The sequence below is a fragment of the Procambarus clarkii genome, chromosome 39, assembly GCF_040958095.1.
Source record: "Procambarus clarkii isolate CNS0578487 chromosome 39, FALCON_Pclarkii_2.0, whole genome shotgun sequence".
NCBI lineage: Eukaryota > Metazoa > Arthropoda > Malacostraca > Decapoda > Cambaridae > Procambarus > Procambarus clarkii.
The window spans coordinates 9588444-9616409 of record NC_091188.1 but is presented as its reverse complement, the minus strand read 5'-3'; the positions used below and the strand labels follow the sequence as shown (position 1 = coordinate 9616409).

The window sequence follows — 27966 nt, the reverse complement described above, 5'->3', positions numbered from 1 at the left end:
TGAAACGTCATGCGAGTTTCTTACCAACTACACCACGGGGACTAGCTAGATTAACTAAGCTGACTAGTTAGATACACAAGAGGAAGTATCAACGAAAACTGTTGACGGATGAAGAGGCAGTTTTAACCTCCTCTAGTTTGTCAGATATTACATCTGCTTGGTATCTCCCCTAACCCAAAGGCGCCACATCCCCACCTCCTTCCACCTCCACCCCACAATTATATTACGTTTTCAAGTGTTGATTCGGGATTATGAGCAAAATTCCCTAAATATAAATAAATATTAATTAGATTTTTTTCCTTTTAATCATTCTTGAAGGCAAAGAAAAACTGCTTCCGAAATGGAGAGAGAATGATAAGTATCAGACTCTGCTTAATTATTCAAATCTCGCAATTTGTCTTAGAGAAAATGGAAGATGTAACATAAGAGAGAGAACGGAGTGTAGTGGACTGTATATTTTAAAATGTAAAATGGCTTGATGGCAGAACAAGATTTGTGACGTCGAGAAGGGGGGGGGGGAGGAGGAGAGGGCCGGCGTAAGAACCACTTGTCAGGGGTAACAAATAAATTGAAAACACCCTATACCCATTTTAATTAGGGAAAAATAAATAAGACTTGGCACAAGGGAACCAAACTTGTCATCGAAAACGCTTAGAGGTGTGACAGTTTAAAAACACCTTAGTAGTGTGAAGAGCGTGTGTGTACCCTGAGCCTCTCTAGGTGTAGTTGAGTCGAGATTTGGGGATTTAAGGAAGTGGAAGACAACTCATGGACATTTTTAAGCCTGTATTAGTGTGGGTAGCCCAACCCGCGCTCTCTCTAGCTCCTGACTTACACTACGGACCAATGGTCCTAATACACACCCAGTGAAGGGAGAAAGTAGACTTCACTACGGACTATCAGCACGGAATCGCAGCAGAAATATCTTACCACACCAACTTTAACTGTGTGATAGATTAATAAAATAAAGGTTTCATCACAAATCAAACATATTTATTTATTTATTTATTTATTTATTTATTTATATACAAGGAGGTATATTAGGGTTATGAGAGTACATAGCATTATTGTTTTTATAATAATGGGGATGGGTGCTCCTGGGGATGGAGGAGGACCTGGTCAACACGAGGCGTCGAGGAGGAGGTGGTGCTCCTGGGGATGGGCAGGAACGACAAAGATGGGCTGCCTGTATCTTCTTGAACTACCAAAAAGGCTTTAACATTATTTCCCGAATGAGGATTCTTTTCAAACTTGAAAAATAAGTTGGAGTAAGTGGAAGTGCAGTGGACTGGGTGAGCAAATATGTATTCAACAGAAAACATAACAATAGCGAGAAGGAAGAGCTCACAACAGAGGGAACTAACAGTCAGAATACCATAGTGATTAACACTAAGGTCTGTACTAGATGTGGAGCTCTGAATAGCTTTCCGAACCAGCGCTTGGCCTTGAGGTTATCTTGAGGTTATCTTGAGATGATTTCGGGGCTTTTAGTGTCCCCGCGGCCCGGTCCTCGACCAGGCCTCCACCCCCAGGAAGCAGCCCGTGACAGCTGACTAACACCCAGGTACCTATTTTACTGCTAGGTAACAGGGGCATAGGGTGAAAGAAACTCTGCCCATTGTTTCTCGCCGGCGCCTGGGATCGAACTCAGGATCACAAGTCCAGCGTGCTGTCCGCTCGACCGACCGGCTCCAAACCAAAACTCTGTTATCATAAGATCCTACATGTCAGTGTTTCCTGGCGGTGTAAAACTGATGAAAGTATTCCTACCTGAGAAGACAGGATGTTCCAGAGCGACTGGGAGAAAGTAGAGAGCTGGTTGGGCATATGACAGTTTAACATGAGCTCATGCTCATGAGCTCATGTGTGTGAGGATCGAGGACGGAGTCATCAGGGACAACATTTGCTTCAGTCAGAAAAGGTACAAAGGTCTAGCACTAAACATAACTCCAACTCTGTCATCGGGGACACACATTAACAGGTTAACACCAGCAGGATATGCAACGCTAGTGAACATTAATGTAACCTCAAGCAACAAGGACCAGAAAGTCTTACTGACGTTGAACACTAACTTTATTTAACTAGTATTAGAAGATATATATATATATAGCCTCAATTTGCAATTCATATATAGAGAAGCACGGAACATAATCAAAGAAAACGTATAGGTTAGCTGCGTCCTTAGAGTTAAGCTTTACTTCAGCATCAGTACCATGGACAAGAGAAAGGACATGCATATCTTGAGGTTATCTTGAGATGATTTTGGGGCTAGGCGTCCCCGCGGCCCGGTCCTCGACCAGAGCGCTAAACCAGAGCAGGTTTCTAGTTCTAACAGGGACTAGAAATCCAGCTAAGCTACAGGAATGTAAGGTGTGTGTTGTGGTATTCTCTAGTGAAAACACTAGTGAACAATGGGAATGATCTAGCCGGAGAGGAGGATTGTTGTATAATAGATAGGGACAGTGGGAATCTCGTTAATCCATTCATGCGCGTCACTAATTAGATGACGAGGCATTTGGCTACCTTAAGAGAGTCAACAACATTCCACAGGAGGATGTTGTTATCGTTAATCTTGTTTGCTAGAGTGGCCAACACGACCAGTGCCTCCACCCACGTTCCTGTCTTTGCTAGGTTTTATTCCCAGCAAACACTCAAGGTGGCCACAACTAACTGTTAACACTGTTACAACGTGAACATAACTAACTGTTAACACTGTTACAACGTGAACATAACTAACTGTTAACACTGTTACAACGTGAACATAACTAACTGTTAACACTGTTACAACGTGAACATAACTAACTGTTAACACTGGTACAATGTTATTAGCAGTGTTGTAACAACATTGTTGCTTTTGTTGCAACTGGTAAGCATTGTTGCTTACCAGTTGCTTGCTCGGTGGTATTGGCAGGTGTGTGTTGTGGTGGCAGGGTGTTGTGGTGGTGACAGAGTGTTGTGGTGGTGGCAGAGTGTTGTGGTGGTGGCATGGTGTTGTGGTGGTGGCAGAGTGTTGTGGTGGTGGCAGGGTGTTGTAGCAGGGTGTTGTAACAGGGTGTTGTGGTGGTGGTAGGGTGTTGCGGTGGTAGTAGGGTGTTGTGGTGGTGGTAAGGTGTTGTGGTGGTGGTAGGGTGTTGTGGTGGTGGTAGGGTGTTGTGGTGGTGGCAGGGTGTGTGTTGTGGTGGCAGGGTGTGTGTGGTGATGGCAGAGTGTGTGTTGTGGTGGTGGCAGGGTGTTGTGGTGGTGGTAGGGTGTTGTGGTGGTGTAGGGTGTTGTGGTGGTGGCAGGGTGTTGTGGTGGCAGGGTGTTGTGGTGGTGGTAGGGTGTTGCGGTGGTGGTAGGGTGTTGTGGTGGTGGTAGGGTGTTGTGGTGGTGGTAGGGTGTTGTGGTGGTGGCAGGGTGTGTGTTGTGGTGGCAGGGTGTGTGTGGTGATGGTAGAGTGTGTGTTGTGGTGGTGGTAGGGTGTTGTGGTAGTGGCAGGGTGTTGTGGTGGTGGTAGGGTGTTGTGGTGGTGGCAGGGTGTTGTGGTGCTGGTGGTGGTAAGGTGTTGTGGTGGTGGCAGGGTGTTGTGGTGCTGGTGGTGGTAAGGTGTGTGGTGATTTTATATTAGTATTATTATTATTATTATTCTACCACAGACGTGGCCACACATTTACAATGCTAACCACATATATAAATTTTCTTTTGTCCTCCATGGACAGGGTTAGAGATGCATTAAACATATAGTTCAGTAATTGTAGTTTTTTAAATGCTAATCTAACCTAATTATAGAAATAAAGATATACGCACACAGATTTTCGTCTGCCCTGCATAAACAGTGTTTGAGTTATGTTTTACATAATGTCATTAATGTGTGTTTACAAAGGTAAAATGCAATTCTGACCAGCTTAAACGCTTAAACATACATATACAAACACACATTATATATATTTCTAACGTCCCTGTGGCTCATGTGGGTACTCAGTTTCCACCTGTGTCCCCTAGTTCGTGTGTGTGTGTGTGTGTGTGTGTGTGTGTGTGTGTGTGTGTGTGTGTGTGTGTGTGTGTGTGTGTGTGTGTGTGTGTGGTAAGTGGCCGGGTGAGTGTTTAGTGACAGACTAAGACAAGAATTAGTACTCACCCCGGCCTCTTGAACGTCCACACTCAGTCTATCCTCCTAGTCTCTCTCCTCAACCTGTCCTCGTTGCTCACTTAGCCTGTCCTCATACCTCTCTCAGCCTGTTCTAGCAGCGTTTCCAAGTTAGTAAACTGTTTAATAAATACAGACTAACCCGCCATAACTGAGGAATGATGCACATGTTTCGCAAATGGACACGTAAATGTTTTACGAACCCTGTCCCTGGAAAGTATCAGTCATAAGGTAGGGCTATGTCCAGTCTCTCAGGAACTTTGGTAAAGAAATTACCACCAGAAGCATGCACAGCCCGCCCTCTCTCCGTCCCGTGCGGATAGGCTTCCCCAGGGAGAATGTAATCTTCACCGGGTATATTCCCGCCCAGCCTGGTGTCTGTCCATTTGTATGTGTCCCGTCGGGAAGTGTATCAAATTATTATTATCTTTATTGACAAAATTAATTACAATTTTGCCTAATCTGAGGATTATGATAGTCTTATTAGAGTGAGGATAATGCTGGTATTCACTGTCACGCAGGACAGAGGGTCATACACAAGACAATAGGTCTAAACTGTAGGCTGAAGCACATATATATCATGGTTACAATCAATGTTTTAATGTATGGTCATGGGAATATGTTACCTATTAAACCCATTCCTTAATCTTGCCACTGTCGTAACATTTAGGTTAGGTTTGTCAGCAACGATTTTCCTTCCCCTGATCCCTTGTTATTAATTGGTTTTGTACTCTGTCGTGTGCAGGAGTCGTGGTAGATGTGTACTCACCTATTTGTGAGTAACTGTTGATTGTCTAAGGTATAAACTACCGACTTATTTTCCTTTAACATATCCACTACATATATTTCTAACATAGACATCACCAGGATGCAGCCTGTAGCAGCTAACTCCCAGCTATCTATTCACTGTTAGGTGAACAGGAGCGTCAGGTGGAAGAAACAGTCAATTTGTTCCTGCCTCGGCAGGTAATCGAATCCGAGCACTTTGGACTATCACCCACGAGCGCCGTCCGCTCGGCCGCGAGGACGTGTGTCTCTGTTTACTATTTGTATCTACAGAATCGAGCTATTAGCTTTTGGACCCCGCCTTTCTAACCAATTTTATTTGTCCTCTATTATGTCTACTATATATATATTTCACACACACACACGCGCGAACAAGGGGACACAGGTGGAAACTGAGTACCCACATGAGCCACAGGGACGTTAGAAAGAACTTTTTCAGTGTCAGGGTAGTTAACTGATGGAATGCATTAGGCAGTGATGTTGTGGAGGCTGACCCCATACACAGTTTCAAATGTAGATATAATAGAGCCCAGTAGGCTCAGGAATCTGTACACCAGTTGATTGACAGTTGAGAGGCGGACCGAAAGAGCAGGGCTCAACCCCCGCAAGCACAACTAGGTGAATACACACGCGCGCGCAGGGGCCTGATAGCTGAGTGGACAATGCTCTGGACTCGTAATCCTAGGGTCCGAGTTCGATCCCTGGTGATGGCAGAAACAAAACGGGCAGAGTTTCTTTCACCCTGATGCCCCTGTTACCTAGCAGCAAATAGATACCTGAGAGTTCGACAGCTGTTACGGACTGCTTCCTGTGTGTGTGTGTGTGTGTGTGTGTGTGTGTGTGTGTGTGTGTGTGTGTAAAATAGTAAGTAACAATTGGTTGATTAACAGTTGAGAGGCGGACCGAAAAAACAGACCTCAACCCCCGCAAGCATAACTAGATGAATACAACCAGGTGAATACACACACATACGTGGGCTGCAATAGAAGCCCATTGGACTACACTCTGAACATTTCCTTGAAGCTAAGTAATTCACATTTGTGTTAAACCATTGGTCTCTACAACACCCACGGCAGCTGTCACTACACCTTCCAACACTCTTTATTTACGTTAGGCTGGGTTAGGTTAGACATGACTTTTGTACTGTATATTATCTGATAAAGAAGAAAAAATTAGCTTTATTGGGGAAGGTTTACAAATCCAATGACGAACTAAGTACCTGTGTCTGTCTGAACGGCATCTAGACATGAGTAGCCGCCGCTACACTGTAGTATAATACTATGGAACACACACATTACTGACGTGTCACATCAATCGACCCTTGATTACCTTGTCTGGTCAGTCTCGTTCCTATACGAAATGCTGCATAAACACGTTATTTTGTTTATGCCAAAAATACGTAGCCTAACGAATCGTTACGTCACGATTGCCTAACGTCACGTAGCCTAACGTCACGTTAGAACTCTGAAAACGTTTCGTTATCCAAACGACCAGCCTAAAACGTACCGTGAGTATTACTAAACTTGCTGCATACGTATGATGGTTCCCCTTTCAGCCACATTTTTCCCGTCAACCAGAACAGTTCAAATTGCATCGCCGTTAGTCATAACATAAGACTCCGAGGTTCCCCGACATTATTAGGCTTCCGAGCATATTAAAACGGCTTATACGTGAATATTTTGCCGAACGTTCCGGGTGAGAATCCTCTGGTAAATTCCCAGATAAAAAGTCTGGAAAAGCTAGAGTGGCAACTGTAGAGGCCAGTCCCCCAATCCTCACCACCAGACGCTCTCCGCCCGCGACTACTGACGGAAGTTGCCTGTGCTGGTTCTTAGTCTATTACCTGGAAACTACATTATCGTGTAGCCATTTCCCTAAGGAGATTGACTTAAACTTGATGGTGCTATTGTTGATTTGAAACACAGGTAACTTAAGTGTGATACTCGCGTGGTTTATATGGTATACAGTGAAATGAATAATACACATGCGACTAGTGATAGCTTCCTGGAGCACCGTTTGCATTTGTAAATGTGGCGCAAGCTTTCCTGACGCCAGTGCATCGTAGATCTTGGCCAGAGAAGTTTTCCAAGACGTTCGTGTGGTTAAGGAATCTGAAAATTTTCCTGTGTAACTGTTATTTAATCGCAGAGAACTGTTACAATCATGAAAGGGATTGCCAAGAGACTCTTGAAGTCAAGGGACAAGAAGGGGGTGATGTGCGATGGTACGGACGCTCAGTATCGTCTTCACTTAGTTACCGGAGACCGTCGAGGAGCTGGTACGGACGCCAACGTGTACGTGGTGCTCTACGACAGTCACGGACGCGCATCTACGCCAATATCTGCGAATAAAAAGTTAACCAATGATAATGAACGAGGGTCTACAACTACGGTAGACGTGAAAGCGGACTGTGGTGTACAGGGTCCCATTGTCAAAGTAAAAGTGTGGAGGGACAATTTTTCTGACATCAGGCTGCTGAGTAAAGTTACGAAAATTCTTTTCGGCCAGCGGACTAAGCAAGGCTCCGCCGCTTGGTTCTTGGACCGCATAGAAGTTGAAGAACTTTTGATACAGAACAACAACATACACAACATACAGGAGACGCTCACCAACAGCAGGAACAACTTGCATACTGACGAAATTACCATGGAAGCTGTGAAGACGGTGCACAAGGCTGCTTCAGGAGGACGAGTGTGGGTGTTCCCCCTGCAGAGGTGGGTCTCGGCAAACAGGATATACGTTATAGAACTCCATGATTGTTTTCTACCACAAGACGATCCCAACCGCGATGCCCGCCAGGGAGAGTTCCTACAGAAGAGAAAGGAATACCAGTACACTCAGAACGTGGAAGGTGGGCCAGCACAGGTAAATGATTTATTGAGAGATTAATTTTAGCAACTGTACAAACATTTTTACATTTATTATTTATTTTCAAATTGAACTTACAGCAATTTGTTTAGCCAATGGATTACATACAATATAAATACAACATTTTAGTTTGGAGACCTATGCTAACACACACGAAATGTGAATTTTTTTTACACATAATATGTTTGATTTTGAGGGAAATAAACGCATATTATATATATATATATATATATGTATAACTGAAAACTCACACCCCAGAAGTGACTCGAACCCATACAACCCACGCATATATATATGTATATATATATATATATATATATATATGTCGTACCTAGTAGCCAGAACGCACTTCTCACCCTACTATGCAAGGCCCGATTTGCCTATTAAACCAAGTTTTCCTGAATTAATATATTTTCTCAATTTTTTTTCTTATGAAATGATAAAGCTACCCATTTCATTTTGTATGAGGTCAATTTTTTTTTATTGAAGTTAAAATTAACGTAGATATATGACCGAACCTAACCAACCCTACCAAACCTAACCTAACCTATCTTTATAGGTTAGGTTAGGTTAGGTAGCCGAAAAAGTTAGGTTAGGTTAGGTTAGGTAGGTTAGGTAGTCGAAAAACAATTAATTCATGAAAACTTGGCCTATTAGGCAAATCGGGCCTTGCATAGTAGGCTGACAAGTGCGTTCTGGCTACTAGGTACGACATATATATATATATATATATATATATATATATATATATATATATATATATATATATATATATATATATATATATATATATATATATATATATTGGAAATACACGCATATTATATATATATATATATATATATATATATATATATAATATACACGCATATTATATATATATATATATATATATATATATATATATGACAATATCAGACCACGGAGGAAAAATGAAACAGGAAATTTCCTTAAGTACTTTCGTATATTAAATACATCTTCAGAAGGTCCTTCTGAAGGTTTGGACCTTCTGAAGATGTATTTAATATACGAAAGTACTTAAGGAAATTTCCTGTTTCATTTTTCCTCCGTGGTCTGACATTGTCACATTCTTAATCACGTGTTTATTTTCGTGATATACACACACACATATATATATATAATATATAATATATATATAATATATAATATATTATATATATATAATATATATATATATAATATATATATAATATATATATATAATATATATATAATATATATATAATATATATATAATATATATATAATATATATATATATATATATATATATATATATATATATATATATATATAATATATGTGGATCCTGCCATGTGGTCTGTGGAGGTGTGACGCGCACTAGGCACGGAGTGTTAGACATTGTTGCAGAGCTTCATTCCCAGAGCGTTGGGTCCTGCAGGGAGCACTGTCAGTGACAGGGCGAGAGTTTATGCTCTCGTGTATAGAACCACTAGTACTCGCTGGAGCACCGGTACACGGTACCATGTGAGGCTTGCCAAGTATCTCGCCAGCTGAAGGGATGTCGGGGACAGCGCAGATAATATGTATATATCAAAATATACGAGCACAGTCGTAACGAAAATTGTACAAATTTTCTAAGTTTTTATTTTACACAAAAAAAAGTATTGTACAGATGTCATACGTTCTTCATAATGAAAACCTTCGCGAGCTAGGATGGTTGACAGTGCAACCCGTCCTCTTAAAAAGAACGTCACTTTTGGCTGGTATGCGCACTATGGCCAAATTTGGACGTAATTTGAAATGAAATCCACTCACAAAAGTGACGTTCTGTTCCGTTTTCTATTTGAGTCGTCCGGCGTACGCGCAGAGGTTATAAGAGGACACTTTAAATTAACGTTTTTCATAACGTTTTGAAACTTTATAAGAATTTCCTGCCCACCTAACCTATCAGAGGACCCTTAACTTACTGTTGTTGAAAAAAAAAATCCCAAATTTATTTTCATATTTTTTTCAATTTCAAATTACGTCCAAATTCGGTCATACGGCCAAAAGCGACGTTCTTTTTAAGAGGACAGGTTGGTCGAACACAGCCCAGGTGACACGCGGCTGATCATCAATACTCACCCCTTCTATTTCATGCTTTGGAACGATGCAGTTGTTTATACACATGATTGGTGGTCATGATGAAGTTTTAGGTCGTGAAACTCAACTCATCGTAACTTATAACAATACTGTTATATGGTCAAATTATTATCCTGTAAGGATCTCGTTTCAAAGAAGGTTGACATAATAGATGATATATACCTATTAACGCGATAATCTCGACAAAAAAAGTTAACAACAGACTATGTTTTATTAGAATGGTAAAGCCTCAAGAATATAATTTTTTTTCATCTTATGATGTTCTTGCGTGCATGTATATTTAACAGTGTAAAAGAACGTAAGTGTTGGCTCTCGTTCTGACTTTATCAGTATACGCTTCCCATTACTTTGTCTTGTATATGCAACACTTCCTGCAAAATGTTCCCACTTCTCTACCCTACGTCTTAGTCCCTGCGCTTGCTTCAATTAAATTTTAATTTTACCCCGAAGGACGAGTTTGTTGGGCCGCTTGGCTCATCCTGTGCTTAAACTTACCGCCATGCCAGTATAGGCTACACCCCCTTAACAAGACCCGCTGAGTTCTTCATCCTGCTTGAAATATGCATCCCAGCGTTAATCTGCATGTGTTTAAGGAAGGACAATCTTGGGCATCTTGGTTTTAGAGCATAAATATCTTTTCTCTGTCAATTACTTAACTGCTATGATCAAATCATAAGACGCAATAAGAACAAATCTGATATGTAGATTTGTTCGAATCATAAGAACAAACTTGCTATGTAAGTTCTGTATATACGGATTTTGCGAAGGCGCACACCATGTGTGACAAAAGAGTGACAGCGCACAAAAAAAATAATTTAATTAAATATCAGAATATGTGATAACACAAGGACAAACCTTTATTTTCTAGGCGCTTCATGAAACGTTTTCAGTACACGTTTTGTCTTGTAAGTTTTTTGTTTGTACCACATCTTTCTTGGCAGCCGTAAATCTGCGTCCGCATTGGACGCCCTAGGTACATACCCATGTATGTAGCTTAGCCCTACACCCATATTGGCACCCCTAGTCCTACGCCGATGTTGGCAATCTTGGCTCAACGCTCATGAAGGCAGTCTTGGCTCAATGCCCATGTTGGCAGTCCTGGCTCAACGCCCATGTTGGCAGTCATGGCTCAATGCCTATGTTGGCAGTCCTGGCACAACGCCCATGTTGGCAGTCTTGGCTCAACGCCCATGTTGACAGTCCTGGCTCAACGCCCATGTTGGCAGTACTGGCTCAACGCCCATGTTGGCAGTCCTGGCTCAACGCCCATGTTGGCAGTCCTGGCTCAACGCCCATGTTGGCAGTCCTGGCTCAACGCCCATGTTGGCAGTCCTGGCACACAGTCCATGTTGGCAGTCCTGGCTCAATGCCCATGTTGGCAGTCCTGGCTCAACGCCCATGTTGGCAGTCCTGGCTTCATCATCATGTTGGCAGTCCAGGCTCCACCATCATGTTGGCAGTCCTGGCTCCACCATCATGTTGGCAGTCCTGGCTCCACCATCATGTTGGCAGTCCAGGCTCCACCATCATGTTGGCAGTCCTGGCTCCACCATCATGTTGGCAGTCCTGGCTCCACCATCATGTTGGCAGTCCTGGCTCCACCATCATGTTGGCAGTCCTGGCTCCATCATGTTGGCAGTCTTGGCTCCACCATCATGTTGCCAGTCTTGGCTCCACCATCATGTTGGCAGTCCTGGCTCCACCATCATGTTGGCAGTCCTGGTCCACCATCATGTTGGCAACTCTAGTTCAATTCCCATATAATTGGCAGTCCTGGCTCAACGCCCATGTTGGCAGTCCTGGCTCAATGCCCATGTTGGCAGTCCTGGCACACAGTCCATGTTGACAGTCCAGGCTCCACCATCATGTTGGCAGTCCTGGCTCCACCATCGTGTTGGCAACTCTAGTTCAATTCCCATATAATTGGCAGTCCTGGCTCAGCGCCCATGTTGGCACACCTCGCCAGACGTCCAGCAGGTGCGTATACGCGCACGACCCAAAAGCCTTGAGTAAAGCTTCTCCCTAAAGCTGGACTGTCGTAAAGATGTTGTTCCTTGTGTGATGCTGCAGACAAGACGGTGGCTGACGTTCAAATCATATACCGAACACAACTCAAGAGAGAAAATATATTGGACAACATCCAATATCATTGCGTTGATCGGCAAGGCAGTGTGGCCTCGGGTAGGGGTGTGTGAGTACACTAGACTAGCGTAGACCAACTCGATCCTGTCCATGGATCAGCAGGGAATTATCAAGCATTGACGCAACTTCTTACGTAACCTGAACATCTTGCTTCAATCATGGCGGCTTTGTTTACGTTTATTAGAGAGTTTATGAGCTCCGAAGCACTAAGAGGTTGTTTATTCCAATTATAAACTTGGGTTGTGATGTTTCGAAACTTGTAAACTGTTTAATAAATGTAAACAAAGCCGCCGTGATTAAAGAAAGATGCACAGATTTCTTAAGTGGTTGTGTAGATGCTCGATGATTCCTACAGTGTATAAACCACATGTAAGCTTGCGCTAATAAATTGGATCAGACTTGAAATAAAACATCTGGCGATCAGTGTACCCTGATGCGAACCAGTCAAGCTCTGCAGCTTGTTGGCATGATCAGGCAAACTGTTTGTTGTTTCTTTCAGCTCGTAGCACTACCTCAACACAACAGTCAGGCTGATAGGAACATCTTTAAGTACGTAACAAATCCCCACGTGAACACGGGAGAGTAAACAAACACTGGACTCCTTTATGTATAGTTATCCCTCAGTGTACATGTTCTGCGCCGTGTGGGGAAAAGAGACTGTCATCCTCTTCCTGAATTTCATCTCCCCATCCCTCTACCTACCCCCATCCTTTCCAATCCCTTTGGACATCAAAGCTAAAGAAGTCTGTCCTGAGGAAGGTGCAACATTTTTTTCCGGACTATTTCGAGAAATGTCTGAGTAATGAACTGAATTTCGAAATTGAGGATATGTTGGATATAGGCTTATGGGGTGCTCTGCTGCGTGGATATATATACAAATAATTTACACTTCTTGTACAGTGCTGATTACGTCATCTTAATCTGTACCATATCCTAATAGCACATCAGGAAATGTAGATGTTTATCTCTCAGAATGTTTGGTAATATGTTTATTGTTTGTGATGTGTTTATATGTATGTATTAACACGATGTACTGAACGGGGTGAGAATAGCTTGAGCTACCTCATCCCTTTGTGTGTATTTTACCTCAATAAACTTATTTCAATTTCAATTTCAATAGCACAGCACACCGTGATTCTACATTTATAAGACTTAGGTTTGCGTCCAAGTAATGCTGCTACTTATAGGCATGTATACAAATGCAATGCTCACCTTAAGCCTGTAACCAAAGAGACCTGTATCTATGTATTCAATATATACGTTAGGTAAGAGTTCATAATTCAAACGATTATAAAATAACATTAATATTCGCTGGTCATATTCCAATATGGCTCGGTTACCGAGACGGTGCACGTCCTGCACTCTTGAACTTGTCATTGGGAACAGTTAGCATGCATCTGGCTCGCGTAAAACATTAGTATGTCAACATGCAGATTTGGAACCAGTCCTTCCAGTATTAACCAGATGTAGGATATATCTTTCATGGTGGTGTAGGTGTATGTGTGAATGGATTCAGACAGTAAATTCACTGTGTACATTCTCCCGGTTATCGGTACCCATATACGGGGGCAGTTCACGTGTAGGTACACAGCCCCGCTCCTGTGCCAGTTAAGTCCACTACGGGCTCACCATAGCCCGTGCTACTTGGAACTTTTTGTTTCGAGTAGCTGAATATAAAACAACAACAACTTGCAGGTACATTCCGCGACCAACCATCGACCAGAAGGTATGTGCCTCCCGAGGCTTCCGTATCATGCCTTCGTTTGGTATATAGGGCTGTCTCCCAGCAAACTGTCACAATATTCTTTCCTACTGCGACCACCGTGAGGGTGTTGAAGAATACGTCCGCAGAATAATGATAAAGACACACGAATAAGAAGCAGCGACCAGCCAAACCCTTAGGTCTGTTACCTATCGTACGTTACGGCTCGTGATCCTACAGCAGCCAAATTTTAATAAGTCTAGGGATACGACACAACTGCTGTTCTCAATAGCGAATCACCAGTATAACCCCTTAATAGGTAATGAGCACATAATTAACAATCTTCGTTTAGGACTGAAGAATAGATACACAATATGATAGCTATATATTCAAAACAGTATAATATAAAAACACAGATGGTAAAGTTAACTTATAGAATATGATTGTATAGTCATGTCACAATATATATAATAGTAATTATGGCAACAAATGAATAATAACAGACTTATCTCCCACTTGTTACTCCTCCTAGTTCCCCGAAGCTACTGAACTCTCGCTCTGTCGCCACCCACATTCACACCTCCCGTCTGCCTCATCCCAGGATGAGGGATGGAAACTAAGGACTTTTTAATATTATAAACTAATTGAACAACCACTTGTTCTCAAAACACATAAGAATGTAATTTACATATAATAGTTGCTTACAAAATATATAAGTATAATGACACCTGTTTAATTACAGTATATGAAACATTTTCTAACTAAATAAAGTGACATCTGGAACTCTCAAACTGAACAGGTCCAGCTTTCCCGTATCAATCAGGTATTAGACTTGTGCAACGGCAACCGCTCTCCTGTCCACTGACGCTGCCAAACCACACGACAATTTACCCAAAACACAATGTGTGTACATATACATGCAATGATAAAATAAAATAATATTTATTTTAAATTTATATACGTATTCTGCTAGGAGTACGTAACACTTCCACCTCCAAGAAAAAAAAAAATGCAATAGATTGAAGATCAATGGCATTTTTTCAAAGTAAAATGTATGACACTTGAGATTTATGGTATTAATTACACCAAACATGTATAAGTAATAAGAACACATTTCTGGATAAAAATGAAAACACTCCAAATATAGTCTTACAGGAAACTCAGAAATTTCAGTCTTATGACTATGTTCTACATATGTGTCACTGGAGTATGCAAATTTATCTCTCCAAGGTACTATCTCATTTATTTCACTTTGTTTTAGATCATATTTCACACTCCTATCTACATTATCATTAGTAGCATGAATAGAATTGTCAATAAAGGTAGCTGCTTTCACACAGTTATCATGGCAATTTAGTTTTTCATATGTTTCTACTATTTCTCCAAGATCAGTTTCATTTTTCCATGTGATTCCTTTTCCACATGGTGAATTTTCCCAAGACAGCCTCCACTTTCCATTACTCCCTTTTTCTGGAGCTGAACTGCTTAATTGAAGCAGGCTGTATGTTGAGTTGAGTTGGGACTTCTCCTGGGTATGCTCTGACACAGACATCTGCTCATCACTCTTGATCCTCTGTGGAACACATACTCTCGCCCAATGGATACTAAAATTAGAGAAAGTAGCATTAAACCTCACAATTATGCATAAAACTTTCCCATTCATAGAACCTTCCGAAACACAAGACACCGACTTAGCAAACCTTTGACCTTCCAACCAAGAAATACAACTCAAGATTAGTGCAAAGACTACCTGATCGAACTGACTCAGATGATCCATAAGGAACACAGAAATCAATTTCCTCATAACTCTGTCATAACGATCAGTGAAAGAAAACAGGTATATGCCTAGGCACCATATCTCAATCATAACTCTCAAGACAAGTTCACACCCTCTGATGGTGAACTTGAACACAACACACACGTTCATCAACCGTCTAGTCTTCCAAGAGACTAAATAAAACATGCCGAAAACGTTACAATCCTCACCATCACTTCCCAAGTGATTTACGTCTGATGACAACCAATCAACCAAGAGGTTTAAGGGTCTTAACATCTTGAAGATGAACAGCAGATTACCTGGAAAACGCCCAAGGACAATCTGAAACCCTTCACAATGATTAACTCTAGGTAGGATAACCTTATCCTCCAACTTGAATTGCACACCTGGAGCCTCAAACATCTGCTCCCCAGTATGATTTAATCTTTCACCCACAATATGACTCTGAAAGTCAACTCCAATATGACTCTGAAAGTCATCACCACACTTAAGTGGAACATACACTTTTAACACTCGTGCATCAAAATTAACTGGATCTGAATATAGAGACACTGCTCTAGCATAACTCACCACTTCCTCAGAACTGGATGCACAACCTACTTGAGTAAACTCTCTCTGCTCAACCACAAGGCTTGACAAAGATGTCCCACAGTCCATTACTTCACAAGAAAATGGCTCCTGCAGAATAAAAGTAGATTTCAACATCCTACACACACTCTGACTCAATGTACACAATGAGAAATACTTCCTCCACATAGAATAAGAATCACAACTCCTCAACTTAGATCCAAATGCTGCTTTACCACTCCTAATGATTTTACCAAAATTTCCTCCCATGACTTCTGGAGCTGCTTGGAGTACTGTCTGCTCACAATCAACAATATCACTACCAAGCTGGGTCACATCCTCACAGACAACTGAAGAGGGAGGCTCAATGGGTCTCCATCTACTCAACAGAAGCTGATCCTCTGGCTGCTTTCCCACACTCTCCAAAACTGGATCTACAGTACAGACTGTCTCCTTGCTTCTCTCTGAAATCTTAGGGTCAGTTCTACTCAAAGCACATAAATGAAGGGAATCTGAAGCGAGCGGGCAAGTAACAGGTAGTTTGACCTCCTCCCCTATTATATCACCTTGACTAGGGTGAGGCGGGGCCTCTACAACGGACTTACTCTCGACAACTGATTCTAAACTTGGAGTGAGCGGGAATACTTCTGCCAACCCGACATCTTGTCCTAAACCATTCACTTGGCTGGAATACAGAGTCGTGGCTTTTAAGTTTCTCTCAACTCCTGGCACAACGTTCGTAGTGAGCGGGCAAGACAATGGTACATGGACATCCTTTCCCAATTTATTGGAATAAAGCAGAGTCATAGTATCAGGCTTACTCTCAACAACTAAATCGGCCACACAGGAATCTGGAACAACCACATCCCACTTCTCCACTGAAGGGGTACTGGTTACTGGAACAAATGCTTGAGTAACAACATCAGAACTGACAACTGGATTTATAAGAGTACTGACATCAGCACAGGTAGAAGGGACAAAACCATCTTCTACAACAGGTTCATTCATAGAACTAACTTCAGCACAGGCAGAATAAACATGGTCTGCAACTGGCTGTTTACACAAACGGGGATCATTCTCACCCACAACATGATTTATGGCCACATCATTACCCAATATAACATCCACACCTGGGATGGGCAACTGTGTACTAACACCCACAGTGCATAAACGTGGTGTAATGGTGGATCTGAAATTAATGTCTATTAGAGGTACAGTTTTACATCCTGCAACACTCTGAAGAACAACAAACTTTCCAGTATCTCTCTTTTCAACATCAGAAAGAATATTGGATGAAATTATGGTTTGGGAAGCACCTGTATCACGAAGAATAACCACTGGCTTCCACTTTCCATTAATACACAAGACTTCACCTGAAGACATATATGGTGAATACTGTTTCACCCAATTGGGGTTTACAGTTACATGTTTATTAGTAAGTTTATTTTGCACACCTCTGCAATAAATGAGACCAGTTGGTCGTAACTCAGGGTGCAATATAAAACATGAATGAATTCCATGGCCTTTTCTCTTACAATGGGAACAGGACCTTACAGTGGACACACTGGTAGAATCAACTGTAGGTTTAGAAATAACCTTATTATTATTTGACATTCCTGACAATGAAGTAGCAGGGTTAGGTTTTGTAAGAGGAGAGCTCATGGGAGTAACTGGAGTACTAGGACTGGATGGATTCTGATAAGGAGTTCGGTGAGCATTATAATTTACTCTACGACTAAACTTAGGTGAAGTGGCCGTAAACGGGGCCTTAGTCAGCAACTCATGCTCATCCGCGAGCTTTGACAGCTCATCAATGTCTGTTACATTCTTTTGTTCTGCCATAAAAGTAGACAACTGGTCTGGGAGACATGACAATACTTCTTCCATTATAAGAAGATTCTTTAGAGCATCAAAATCAGTGACTGCAAGTGACTTTAACCATCTGTTACAAAATTTCGTCTTCTGACGAGTAAAATCTGCTATTGTCTGATCACTTGTCCTCCTTAGATTTCTGAACTTTTGCCTGTGTGCCTCTGGATTTAGTTGATAAGCATTTAAGATGCTTTTCTTTACAAATTCGTAATCAAAGCTATGAGCGTCAGGTAGGGATGTGAAAACCTCCTGACTACGCCCCTTAAATTGAGACTGCATAATGGCTACCCACTGATCCCTTGGCCAGTTCATACTGATGGCAATTTTATAAAAATGTGCAAAGAAAACCTCAGGATCTTCCTCATTGAACTTGGGCAACTCTATATACTTATTCATCCTGATGGGATTATTATCACTATTTGTTGAAACATTACTAGTATTTCCATGCCCAGCTGCCATACGCTGTGATTCAAGCCTGAAGTTAGTGTCAGCCATTTGTTGTTGAATCTCTAATTGTTGCTTCTTTGTGGCTTCAAGTTGCAACTCAATTAAACCTCTCTGGTTTTGTGCCGCAATTTCTAAACGCCTAGTCTCTAGCTCCCTTTGCTGAGCTTCAGCCTCTAATATTTGCTGTTGCTGTTGAGCTTCAATCTCTCTTTGACGAGCTTCAGCCTCTAATATTTTCTGTTCTTTTTGAGCTTCAAGCTCTAATTGGCGAGCTTCTAACTCAAGACGCTTTAACGTCATCTGATCACTCGACTCCTCTCTTAACTCCTCTAGAATTTCTTCCTCTAATTCCCCATTCTCAACAAAATGCGTCACAATGACTTTCAATATTTGGGCTTTAACCATTCTATTGCTGGCGGTCAAATCCAAATGATTTGCCATTTGTATTAACTCAGTCTTTTTAAGGTTCTGAATCCCTTCAAAGTCTGGGTGAGCCACCAACGCTGCAACTTTCTCCTCCATCGTTACTAACACTTGGCACTTAATTCACAAAAATAATTAACACAATGGCACTGCACTACACTTCACTGTAAAATTGTCACCACACTGAAAATTCGCTTGGCCTCACTGCACAAACAAAATATATAGGATGACTTACCTCAAAATCGTGAAACGTTGTTACTTGACACACAGGAAGGCTTGCTTGGCACATGGAATAGTTCTTAAGAAACACACAGAGACACTTGACACTGGTACCTAGGAAGGCAAGGTTAGATTAGCATAGTTAAGTTAAGTGGGACAATATTTCCCGGCACAGGCCCCCATAACTCTTTGTTACCTATCGTACGTTACGGCTCGTGATCCTACAGCAGCCAAATTTTAATAAGTCTAGGGATACGACACAACTGCTGTTCTCAATAGCGAATCACCAGTATAACCCCTTAATAGGTAATGAGCACATAATTAACAATCTTCGTTTAGGACTGAAGAATAGATACACAATATGATAGCTATATATTCAAAACAGTATAATATAAAAACACAGATGGTAAAGTTAACTTATAGAATATGATTGTATAGTCATGTCACAATATATATAATAGTAATTATGGCAACAAATGAATAATAACAGACTTATCTCCCACTTGTTACTCCTCCTAGTTCCCCGAAGCTACTGAACTCTCGCTCTGTCGCCACCCACATTCACACCTCCCGTCTGCCTCATCCCAGGATGAGGGATGGAAACTAAGGACTTTTTAATATTATAAACTAATTGAACAACCACTTGTTCTCAAAACACATAAGAATGTAATTTACATATAATAGTTGCTTACAAAATATATAAGTATAATGACACCTGTTTAATTACAGTATATGAAACATTTTCTAACTAAATAAAGTGACATCTGGAACTCTCAAACTGAACAGGTCCAGCTTTCCCGTATCAATCAGGTATTAGACTTGTGCAACGGCAACCGCTCTCCTGTCCACTGACGCTGCCAAACCACACGACAATTTACCCAAAACACAATGTGTGTACATATACATGCAATGATAAAATAAAATAATATTTATTTTAAATTTATATACGTATTCTGCTAGGAGTACGTAACAAGGTCCTGAAGACGCAAACAGCGACCAGCCGCATAATAGCCCCAAGGTTAATAGCCTCCACGTTTTTGTCCGACCCTCCTCCCCCAGACATCCCATCATCCCATCCCACCGAACCCCGCCCTGACCACAGGATCGTAACCTCTTTTACCATTTCTTCCCTACACCAAGTACTGTAGTTAGTTTAGTCGTTTGTTATAGAATTTATACCCATCCCGTGGGCGGTGGTGGAGAAAATCAGAGGTGCACAGGAAAATCAGAGGTGCACAGGAAAATCAGAGGTGCACAGGAAAATCAGAGGTGCACAGGAAAATCAGAGGTGGACTGGTTGATCAGTCCTGCAACCAGGAGGCCTGGTCGACGACCGGGCCGCGGGGACGCTAAGCCCCGGAAGCACCTCAAGGTAACCTCAAGGTAAGGTACATAGTGGGTTCAGGAACTGATCCCAGCAGTTCATTTAGCTCATTTAGCTCAGCAAGTAACAGTCTTGTAAAGGCAGGTATACAATTTTAGTTAATGCACACGCATATGTGCGTATCCACGTAGGAAAATTAAACGAAAACACGGAATGTTTTCGTGTTTCAATACATTATCAAGAATACAGACCAAGAAGGTATGGGTTTGGGACTATATACCCCATTACACCTGATAAAGATCCACTAACAAAATATCAAATAATGAAAGTAACGTGATTAAAAGGGTATATACACATATACATACGTACATGTATATACACACACACACATTTATATATATATATATATATATATATATATATATATATATATATATATATATATATATATATATATATATACATACATACATACATACATACATACATACATACATACATACATACATACATACATACAATATATACATACACATAACAAAGAAAATATCAATTACGACGGCAGTATAAAAAACTTTTTTCTTCTTTATTAAATAATATACAATATAAAGATCATAATTACATCAATTTACAAGGGAAATACTTCATTTATATATAGTTAATATGATTCTCAGTAAACTCATTTTTCATATCATCACATAGCAAGAAAACTAGAAGTTAACAATGCAAAAGCAACGAGACACTAACAGTGTTTTCATTCAAAATATGTTATCCTATTTTGAAACTGTTTTATCAATAGTTTACAAGAATGCGCGCCAACATCTTATCTAAGAAAAGCACGTGCCTTGTCCGCAGGCAGCGCTTGATAAACAATCACCTGTCCGTGTCGGGTCAAGTCAACATCTGCCTGAAGGCATGGCTGGCTGCCAACTCCATCTCCCCATATTACCAGCGTCAGACAAGAGGCCATACCAGAGGCCAAGCCTGGCCTCGGGCCGAGCTTGGCCTCTGGCCTCAAGCATTATGCGTATTAGTGTTTTGCGAGAAAGGACCTATATATGACTTCATTCAGGTGAATTAAATAGTAGCTATCATCAGTACGAACATGTTAGTAATGTTGGCACCAGTGTCAGTACCAGTTAAGCACTATTGAACGAGCAACTGGATGTACATTTGCTGTGACTCGTTCTGATTCTGTGCTATATGAAACCCGATTAGCTACATTAATTACCTAGCGTTATATGACTATTTTTGTCTGCCACACAGGGTCCATCTGCTCGAGCCAAAATAATTAATGTAAATAAGAATGTTTAAACATGAAGCCTCGGTACAAAAACAAGTCTCTCTACTCAACAATTACTCGTGCCAAATAGTATTCATACACATAGCTTCAATAGGCTAAAGTACCCCAGCAAGTAGGCAAGGTCTGTCCTTTATACAAGACCATATATTCTGGCATACGCAGTTCTGGGTATTGTTCGAGGCTTAATTTCGTTTTGCAGCGATACGCTGCACCCTTAATGTCCTTCATTTTTTTCCGGCAATGTAGTTGTTATAGATACCTGGTGAAGGCAGGTTGTGTGGCTGGGTTTCGTATTAAATTTGATTTGTGTTTGGCTAATAAAAAAAACTTGTTTCCTGTCTGGTTGGTGGTACTCATCGTATTTCTTGATTAGTTGCCATTACTGTCCGAATTTCGTGATTGGTTGGCAGTACTGACCCTATTCCGTGGTTGGTGTACTTCAGTTTGTTTCGTGTATTTGACGGTTACTATATTCATGGTTAGTGTGACGAAATATTAAGCTGCGTAGTGAAGCAGCGGCTTTTAGGGTTGAATGTTGCCGCCAGCGACAGCTCGTATTTGTGTACAGGTACTTCATATTTATCAGGGCTCTTTAAGCCTCCAGACACCTCACGAGACAATAAATATTGGACCAATTTAGATTTTAAGAGAATATATTTACTGGTTCCGTGATAAGCCGCGGACGAGTGGGAAGCATTCAACTGCCAAGTAATATCAAATACATTAGGAAGTTTAAAGCGTATGACAGATACCGTAATGGATGTTAGTGCAGGGGTCACCATCCTCACCATCATCGGTTCACAACCGAAGGATTCATCAGTTCAAATGTCTGTCCTGTCGCAGGGGGCGGCAGGACAGACATTTGGCCATCCATCCTTTCACCTGATGATTTTGTTTACCTAGCAGTAAAAAAGAATAGTCAACTTTTATGGGTTACAGCCTAGGCCATAGGAGGACCTCGATAAACGTAACAGGCTTCCTGTGCCACAGTCGGAAACCACGTACATAGAACTGCCTCGAATGGGCCAGTAGGCTTACCGTAGTATTGAGTATAATTAGAAAATGTCTCATGGCCCAATATGCCATCAATGTTTATGTTGTTCTTACGTTCAAGTATGAGGTGGCAATATTAATTAAATTAATCTATCTCCTTACCGAATGACAGTGTATTTTCTTAGTCTATTAAAATAACTGATGTGAGATTGAAGCCATTAGTCACACTGCTATTCGAGCCACCAGCTGTCCTTGAAGGCAAGCTGTATTGGATGACAATGACCCTCCTGCAAGCATTCTGCGCTTGTTAGTTGGTAGTCATTTATTGTGCACCTCATACCCATCCCGAGGGCAGTGGTGGAATATACAGTGGTAGAACGCCACTTCAGTATTGTGCCCACTGAGTAGTACTTCTGAAAAATCAGATACAGCGTCTCGGAAGTCTTGCATGTAGGATGATGATATCGTAGCCAACATCCACGTGATAAATCGTCAAACTAATGTAACAGCCCTTAAATAATACAGAGCCTGTATCACACACCCACCAGTGTTTACTTCCTTCCACCCACCTCTCCGGGCAAACGACGTTGATGCAACGATGAACAAACGTTAATAACGTTAATCCTACATTGATCAAACTTGATTGGAGCAGGTTTTGTACAGTTATGTCCCATTTGGTGTGTCTATTACATCAGGAGATAGTCTTTGCATAACGACTTGGAGTTTAGTTTAGTTCATTTATTATGCGCATCATGCGGGCAGTAGTGAAAAAAGTTACAAAGGCAACATAATTTTGGTGTTCAGAACTGAACCCCAAAATTAATTTAGCCAAGCAGCTTACAGTCTTGATAAGCTAGTTACACAGTTTCGTGTATTTTACAATATTATATTAGCAATGGGCTCAAAAACGACCACAAGGACCGTGACGAGGGTTCGAACCTACGTCCGAGAGTATCCCAGACGCTGCCTTAATCAATCGACTGAGCTACGACATGGTTAAAAGAATTGCAACCGGGAAATCATCCTGATTTACCAACGGATCCTGCAGTCTCTCAGAGACCCAAACCAGAGTTTTACGCAATTCTCCCATGCACCCGAGCTATGTCAATAGGCTGTTCTACCTCTTCGCCCTTACTTCATTACACACAGAAATCACAATAGCGTGATGCATTATAATGAAGTAAGGGCGAAGAGGTAGAACAGCCTATTTATATAGCACGGGTGCACGGGGGAATTGCGTAAAACCCTGGTTTGGGTCTCGGAGAGATTGGAGGATCCGTTGGTAGATCAGGATCCCATCATCATCACAGCAAAAATCTGCTATCAGAATAATAACTAACTCTGCTTTCAGACAACACTCAGCTCCCTTGTTTAAATCCCTAAACTTGCTAAATATTAACTCCCTCCACACATTCTCTTGTGTCAACTACATTTACAAAACCCTGTTCTTAAATGCAAACCATGCTCTGAAACTCTCCCTGGACAGATGTAATAAGACCCATTATCACCACACCAGAAATAAATATCTCTTTGATATCCCCAGGGTTAAACTTAATCTGTGTAAAAACACTATGCAAATTAAGGGACCTAGTCTATGGAACTCACTCCCTAGTGAATTGAAAAACTGTAAAACTTTTGCCTTATTTAAAAGCAAAACCAAAAAGTACCTAACTTCATCTTCTTAGTTTCCTACACTGAGCTTTAAATTTGCTCTGTACCTAGTGTTACCCAATCTCCTAATTTTTATGTAATATCAAACAACCTTATCATTGTGTTCATTGCTGTCTTCTTTTATGTGCTAGCCATATGCTGTATTGTGCCTACCAATTTTTGTCAACTACCATTCAAGCTGTCATTGCAATCAATCTTAGCTACCTATGTGCTTTAATATACTGTACCTACAATTTTCTCTCATCTTCTTTTTTTCATTTCATGTAACTGTTATCATTTTTTTTCTATAAATTTTGCAAGTATTTACCTCCTTAAAATTTTCTTAGATTAAGGACCTGCCCGAAACGCTGCGCGTGCTAGTGGCTTTACAAGACTGTAATTACCATATTTGTATCCTCACATTCCTTATGTACATTCTTGTATATGCATAAATAAATAATAAATAAATAAATAAATAAATAAATAAATAAATAAAAGGATGATTTCCCGGTTGCAATTCTTTTAACCATGTTGTAGCTCAGTCGGTTAAGGCAGCGTCTGGAATCCTCTCGGACGTAGGTTCGAACCCTCGTCACGGCCCTTGTGGATTTATTCATGCAATGAAATAGTTTTTAAAATTCATATTCCACATTCTCGTCAATAATACACCATACTAATGTAACCAAATGTAATGAAACCTAACCTAACCAAACCTTAACCTAAAGTAACATAACAGTGGAGAGAGAGTAGATAATAGCACTAATTATGTAGTCGTTCCAAATCCATCCCTTTGCACCTCTTGAGTGGCATAATCTTCATCAATCAGTCAGGACAGCTGCACTTCCAGCTGCACCCGTGAGGCAATATAGGGAACTATCAGGGCTTGAGATAGGGATTGTTGTGGACAGAGTACCAATATGGCTTAAGGCGTTGAGCTTTGTCTCAAGACGAAGCTTGGGTTTATCTTTAATTTGCTTCTTGGGTGGAAAGGGGGAGATTAAAATGTGAAAGGCAAGGTAGTCTTCCACTGTGCAGGAAAGTGCCGTTGTTGTCTCTCTGGTACAAATTGTAAAATTTGATACATTCTTAGGTCAGTTCCAATTTTAGTATATTCCGTTTGGAACAATGTTGACCTTCTGTAAAGAAATTCTGGATGGTTTTTGTGCAAGGATTAAGATGAGCAAATCTAAGTACGTTTATATAAACTAGACAATTTCAGTAATAAGATCAGTGACACTTGGAATATTAAGTTCCTCTTTCATATTAAGTATCTTTGTTGTTTCCGGGACACCCAAGAGTAATCCTCAAGGCTTCATTAAGCAATTTTCCAAGCCCTAAAGCCTTTGTCAGGCACTTAAGCAAGCCGAGGTGCAGCATAATCTACGTTTGCACGGTACATAATTTTAACAAGTCTGACATTGGCACCCAACCACAGCCCTGAGCCTCTCTTTGTACTGACGACAGCGTCCGATTACAACATGACCATACAGTGGGACCTCAAGGTCAAGGTATTCATATCTGTTTATGTAGTCAAGCTGGGAGCCATCATACAGTTAGATCTTGCGAACAGCTTCTCCCTGCCTGGGTGAACGCCGTTTTAGTATCTTTGTTTATTTTGCTTAGATGACTAAGCGTAGGCCCTGACCAGAACCTAATACAGAATTAAGGATGTCTTGAGTGTTAACTTACACAGCAATTCGAGTAATGGAAATCACCTTTGACTATTACTTGAGAGATTGTGCCCACCTAAGAGACGTTGGAAATATGAGGAGAATAACTGGCCTTAAAAGATTTCCCCTCTTTGCACCCGCAAAGAAAACGTAAGTTTAGAAGTGATAAATGTTAATCTTCTTGTTTGATAAACTGTTCACTTGAGACAGTTAAGCAAAACCCAGCTGTGTCTGGGTATGACTAAGGTATGGTATGGCTAATATGACTGGTACAAGCAACAAGATGAACAACCCAGCGGGTGTTCTTCCTAATTGGGGGTGTTGAACATGCTTCTATGGCGGTACATGTTCACTCACAGGATGAGTGACGCTGCCCATTAAATTCGCCATTTGGCGAAAAAATAGACATTAGGGCGTGTGGGTGTTGCTGCCACACTGACTTGAATCAGAAGCCAGTGTGGCATCACCAGCCATCTCCACAACCTCGTAATAACATTTCAGCATAGAGGTTCCCGGGAGTCGAACTCCTGATCCTCGATTGTGAATCAAGAATGTAGATCACCGTGCAAATATATATGATGGTAAAAAGACTGCCTTTGATTGTTAGGTCATGTAGCCGCCCTGGTGACAATTTCAAGTTAGTATTTCATATTCTAATTTAGCAACTTCGTACAGTGTTAACTGACATTTTTTTTTTCAGATCGAAAACTTGCCGAGTGATGAAAAGTTCTCCGAGGAATATTATGTAAGTACAGAACACACTGCATGTAATTTTACCTCAATTTCATAATAAAAGTCAGGTAGAGTAAATTTCGAAATATATAGTTAGGCTTTCTAAATTATGACAGAGTACTCAGTTACGCAATTAAATACTAAACCATTTACTTCCCGTGTAGATAGCTAATCCCCCAATTATTTTTCTGGTGAATAGCACGAAATCCAAATAACTAGCAATTAATAACTTAACTGAAATTTCAGTGGACTTTTGCTACTGAGAAAATGAACCTGTTGGCACGGACGAAGTTGATAGAATGGACGACTAGCAAGTGGAACACCCTGGAGGACCTGAAGAAGGTGTACAAGCAGAGTCTGGGAGAACCTGAGGTAATCTTCTAGCTATACCCGATTCACACACTATTTATCTCTGCCATATTCAGAGTACAGTCTACACATATTAAATGATGGACACATTTGTAACAATAATAATAATAGTAATACAATAATTTGTATTATATCAACACTACGTCTCCAGGTTAGGGGATAAAAGCTTCTCAATAATTTTACTACAATTGGACATAGGCATTTTATATGAATTCAATTAATGCTATTTATTTGATTAAATCATAATTCAAATAATTTGTATTTATATAATATTCATTAACGAACATATAACAATGGTTTATTAGTAGGTACATAAATTGCATATTATATAAAGCCATTATATACTAGGCAAAACGTTTCGGACATAATTTAAAATAATTTACTTGACTTATTTATAAATTTAATGTGTGTAATTACCTGGACTAAACATTAGGGCGACGGTCTTGCTTCTCTAATGTATATTATAATACAAATTATTTTATTGGATGGGATGCTGTGTGATGGGGAGTTTTTGGCATCATGTAGCTAGTTTTCTACTCCCCTTCATATAGTCTAAGGTAGCTATACAAATGCAGAGGTACCTAAATGTGTAAATACAAAAACTACAGAAGCCACTTTTCTTGTTAAAAAACATGCACATTTTATAGTGAAAATGATCTGAAGATATAACTATTCAATATCTATATATATAAATGCATATATACTGTATATATATTTCAGTGTATCGATGTATGGAAAGAAGACTGGTGGTTCGGAATTCAGAGGCTTCAAGGTGTTAATCCAAACATTATTACCTTGTGCAACAAAATCCCGGAGAAGTAAGTCATCTATTGTGCTGTCCTTCACCTCTTATACCATCATGGGACTTCT

At 40.7% G+C, this 27966-nt stretch overlaps 1 protein-coding gene across 4 annotated transcripts in view; it reads left to right on the top strand.

The window, feature by feature from the left end:
• Window positions 1–27966, top strand: part of LOC123760292 (allene oxide synthase-lipoxygenase protein) — a 94329-nt gene that overhangs the window by 54232 nt on the left and 12131 nt on the right. For 3 of the 4 annotated variants that reach the window (XM_045745835.2, XM_045745838.2, XM_045745837.2), the window contains 3 exons: window positions 26696–26740; window positions 26974–27099; window positions 27817–27914. In XM_045745835.2, coding sequence (XP_045601791.1) covers window positions 26696–26740; window positions 26974–27099; window positions 27817–27914 — 269 coding nt within the window. Of the gene's footprint in view, window positions 1–6458; window positions 7778–26695; window positions 26741–26973; window positions 27100–27816; window positions 27915–27966 lie in introns of those variants that run through there. The other variant, XM_045745836.2, reaches the window with a different exon arrangement.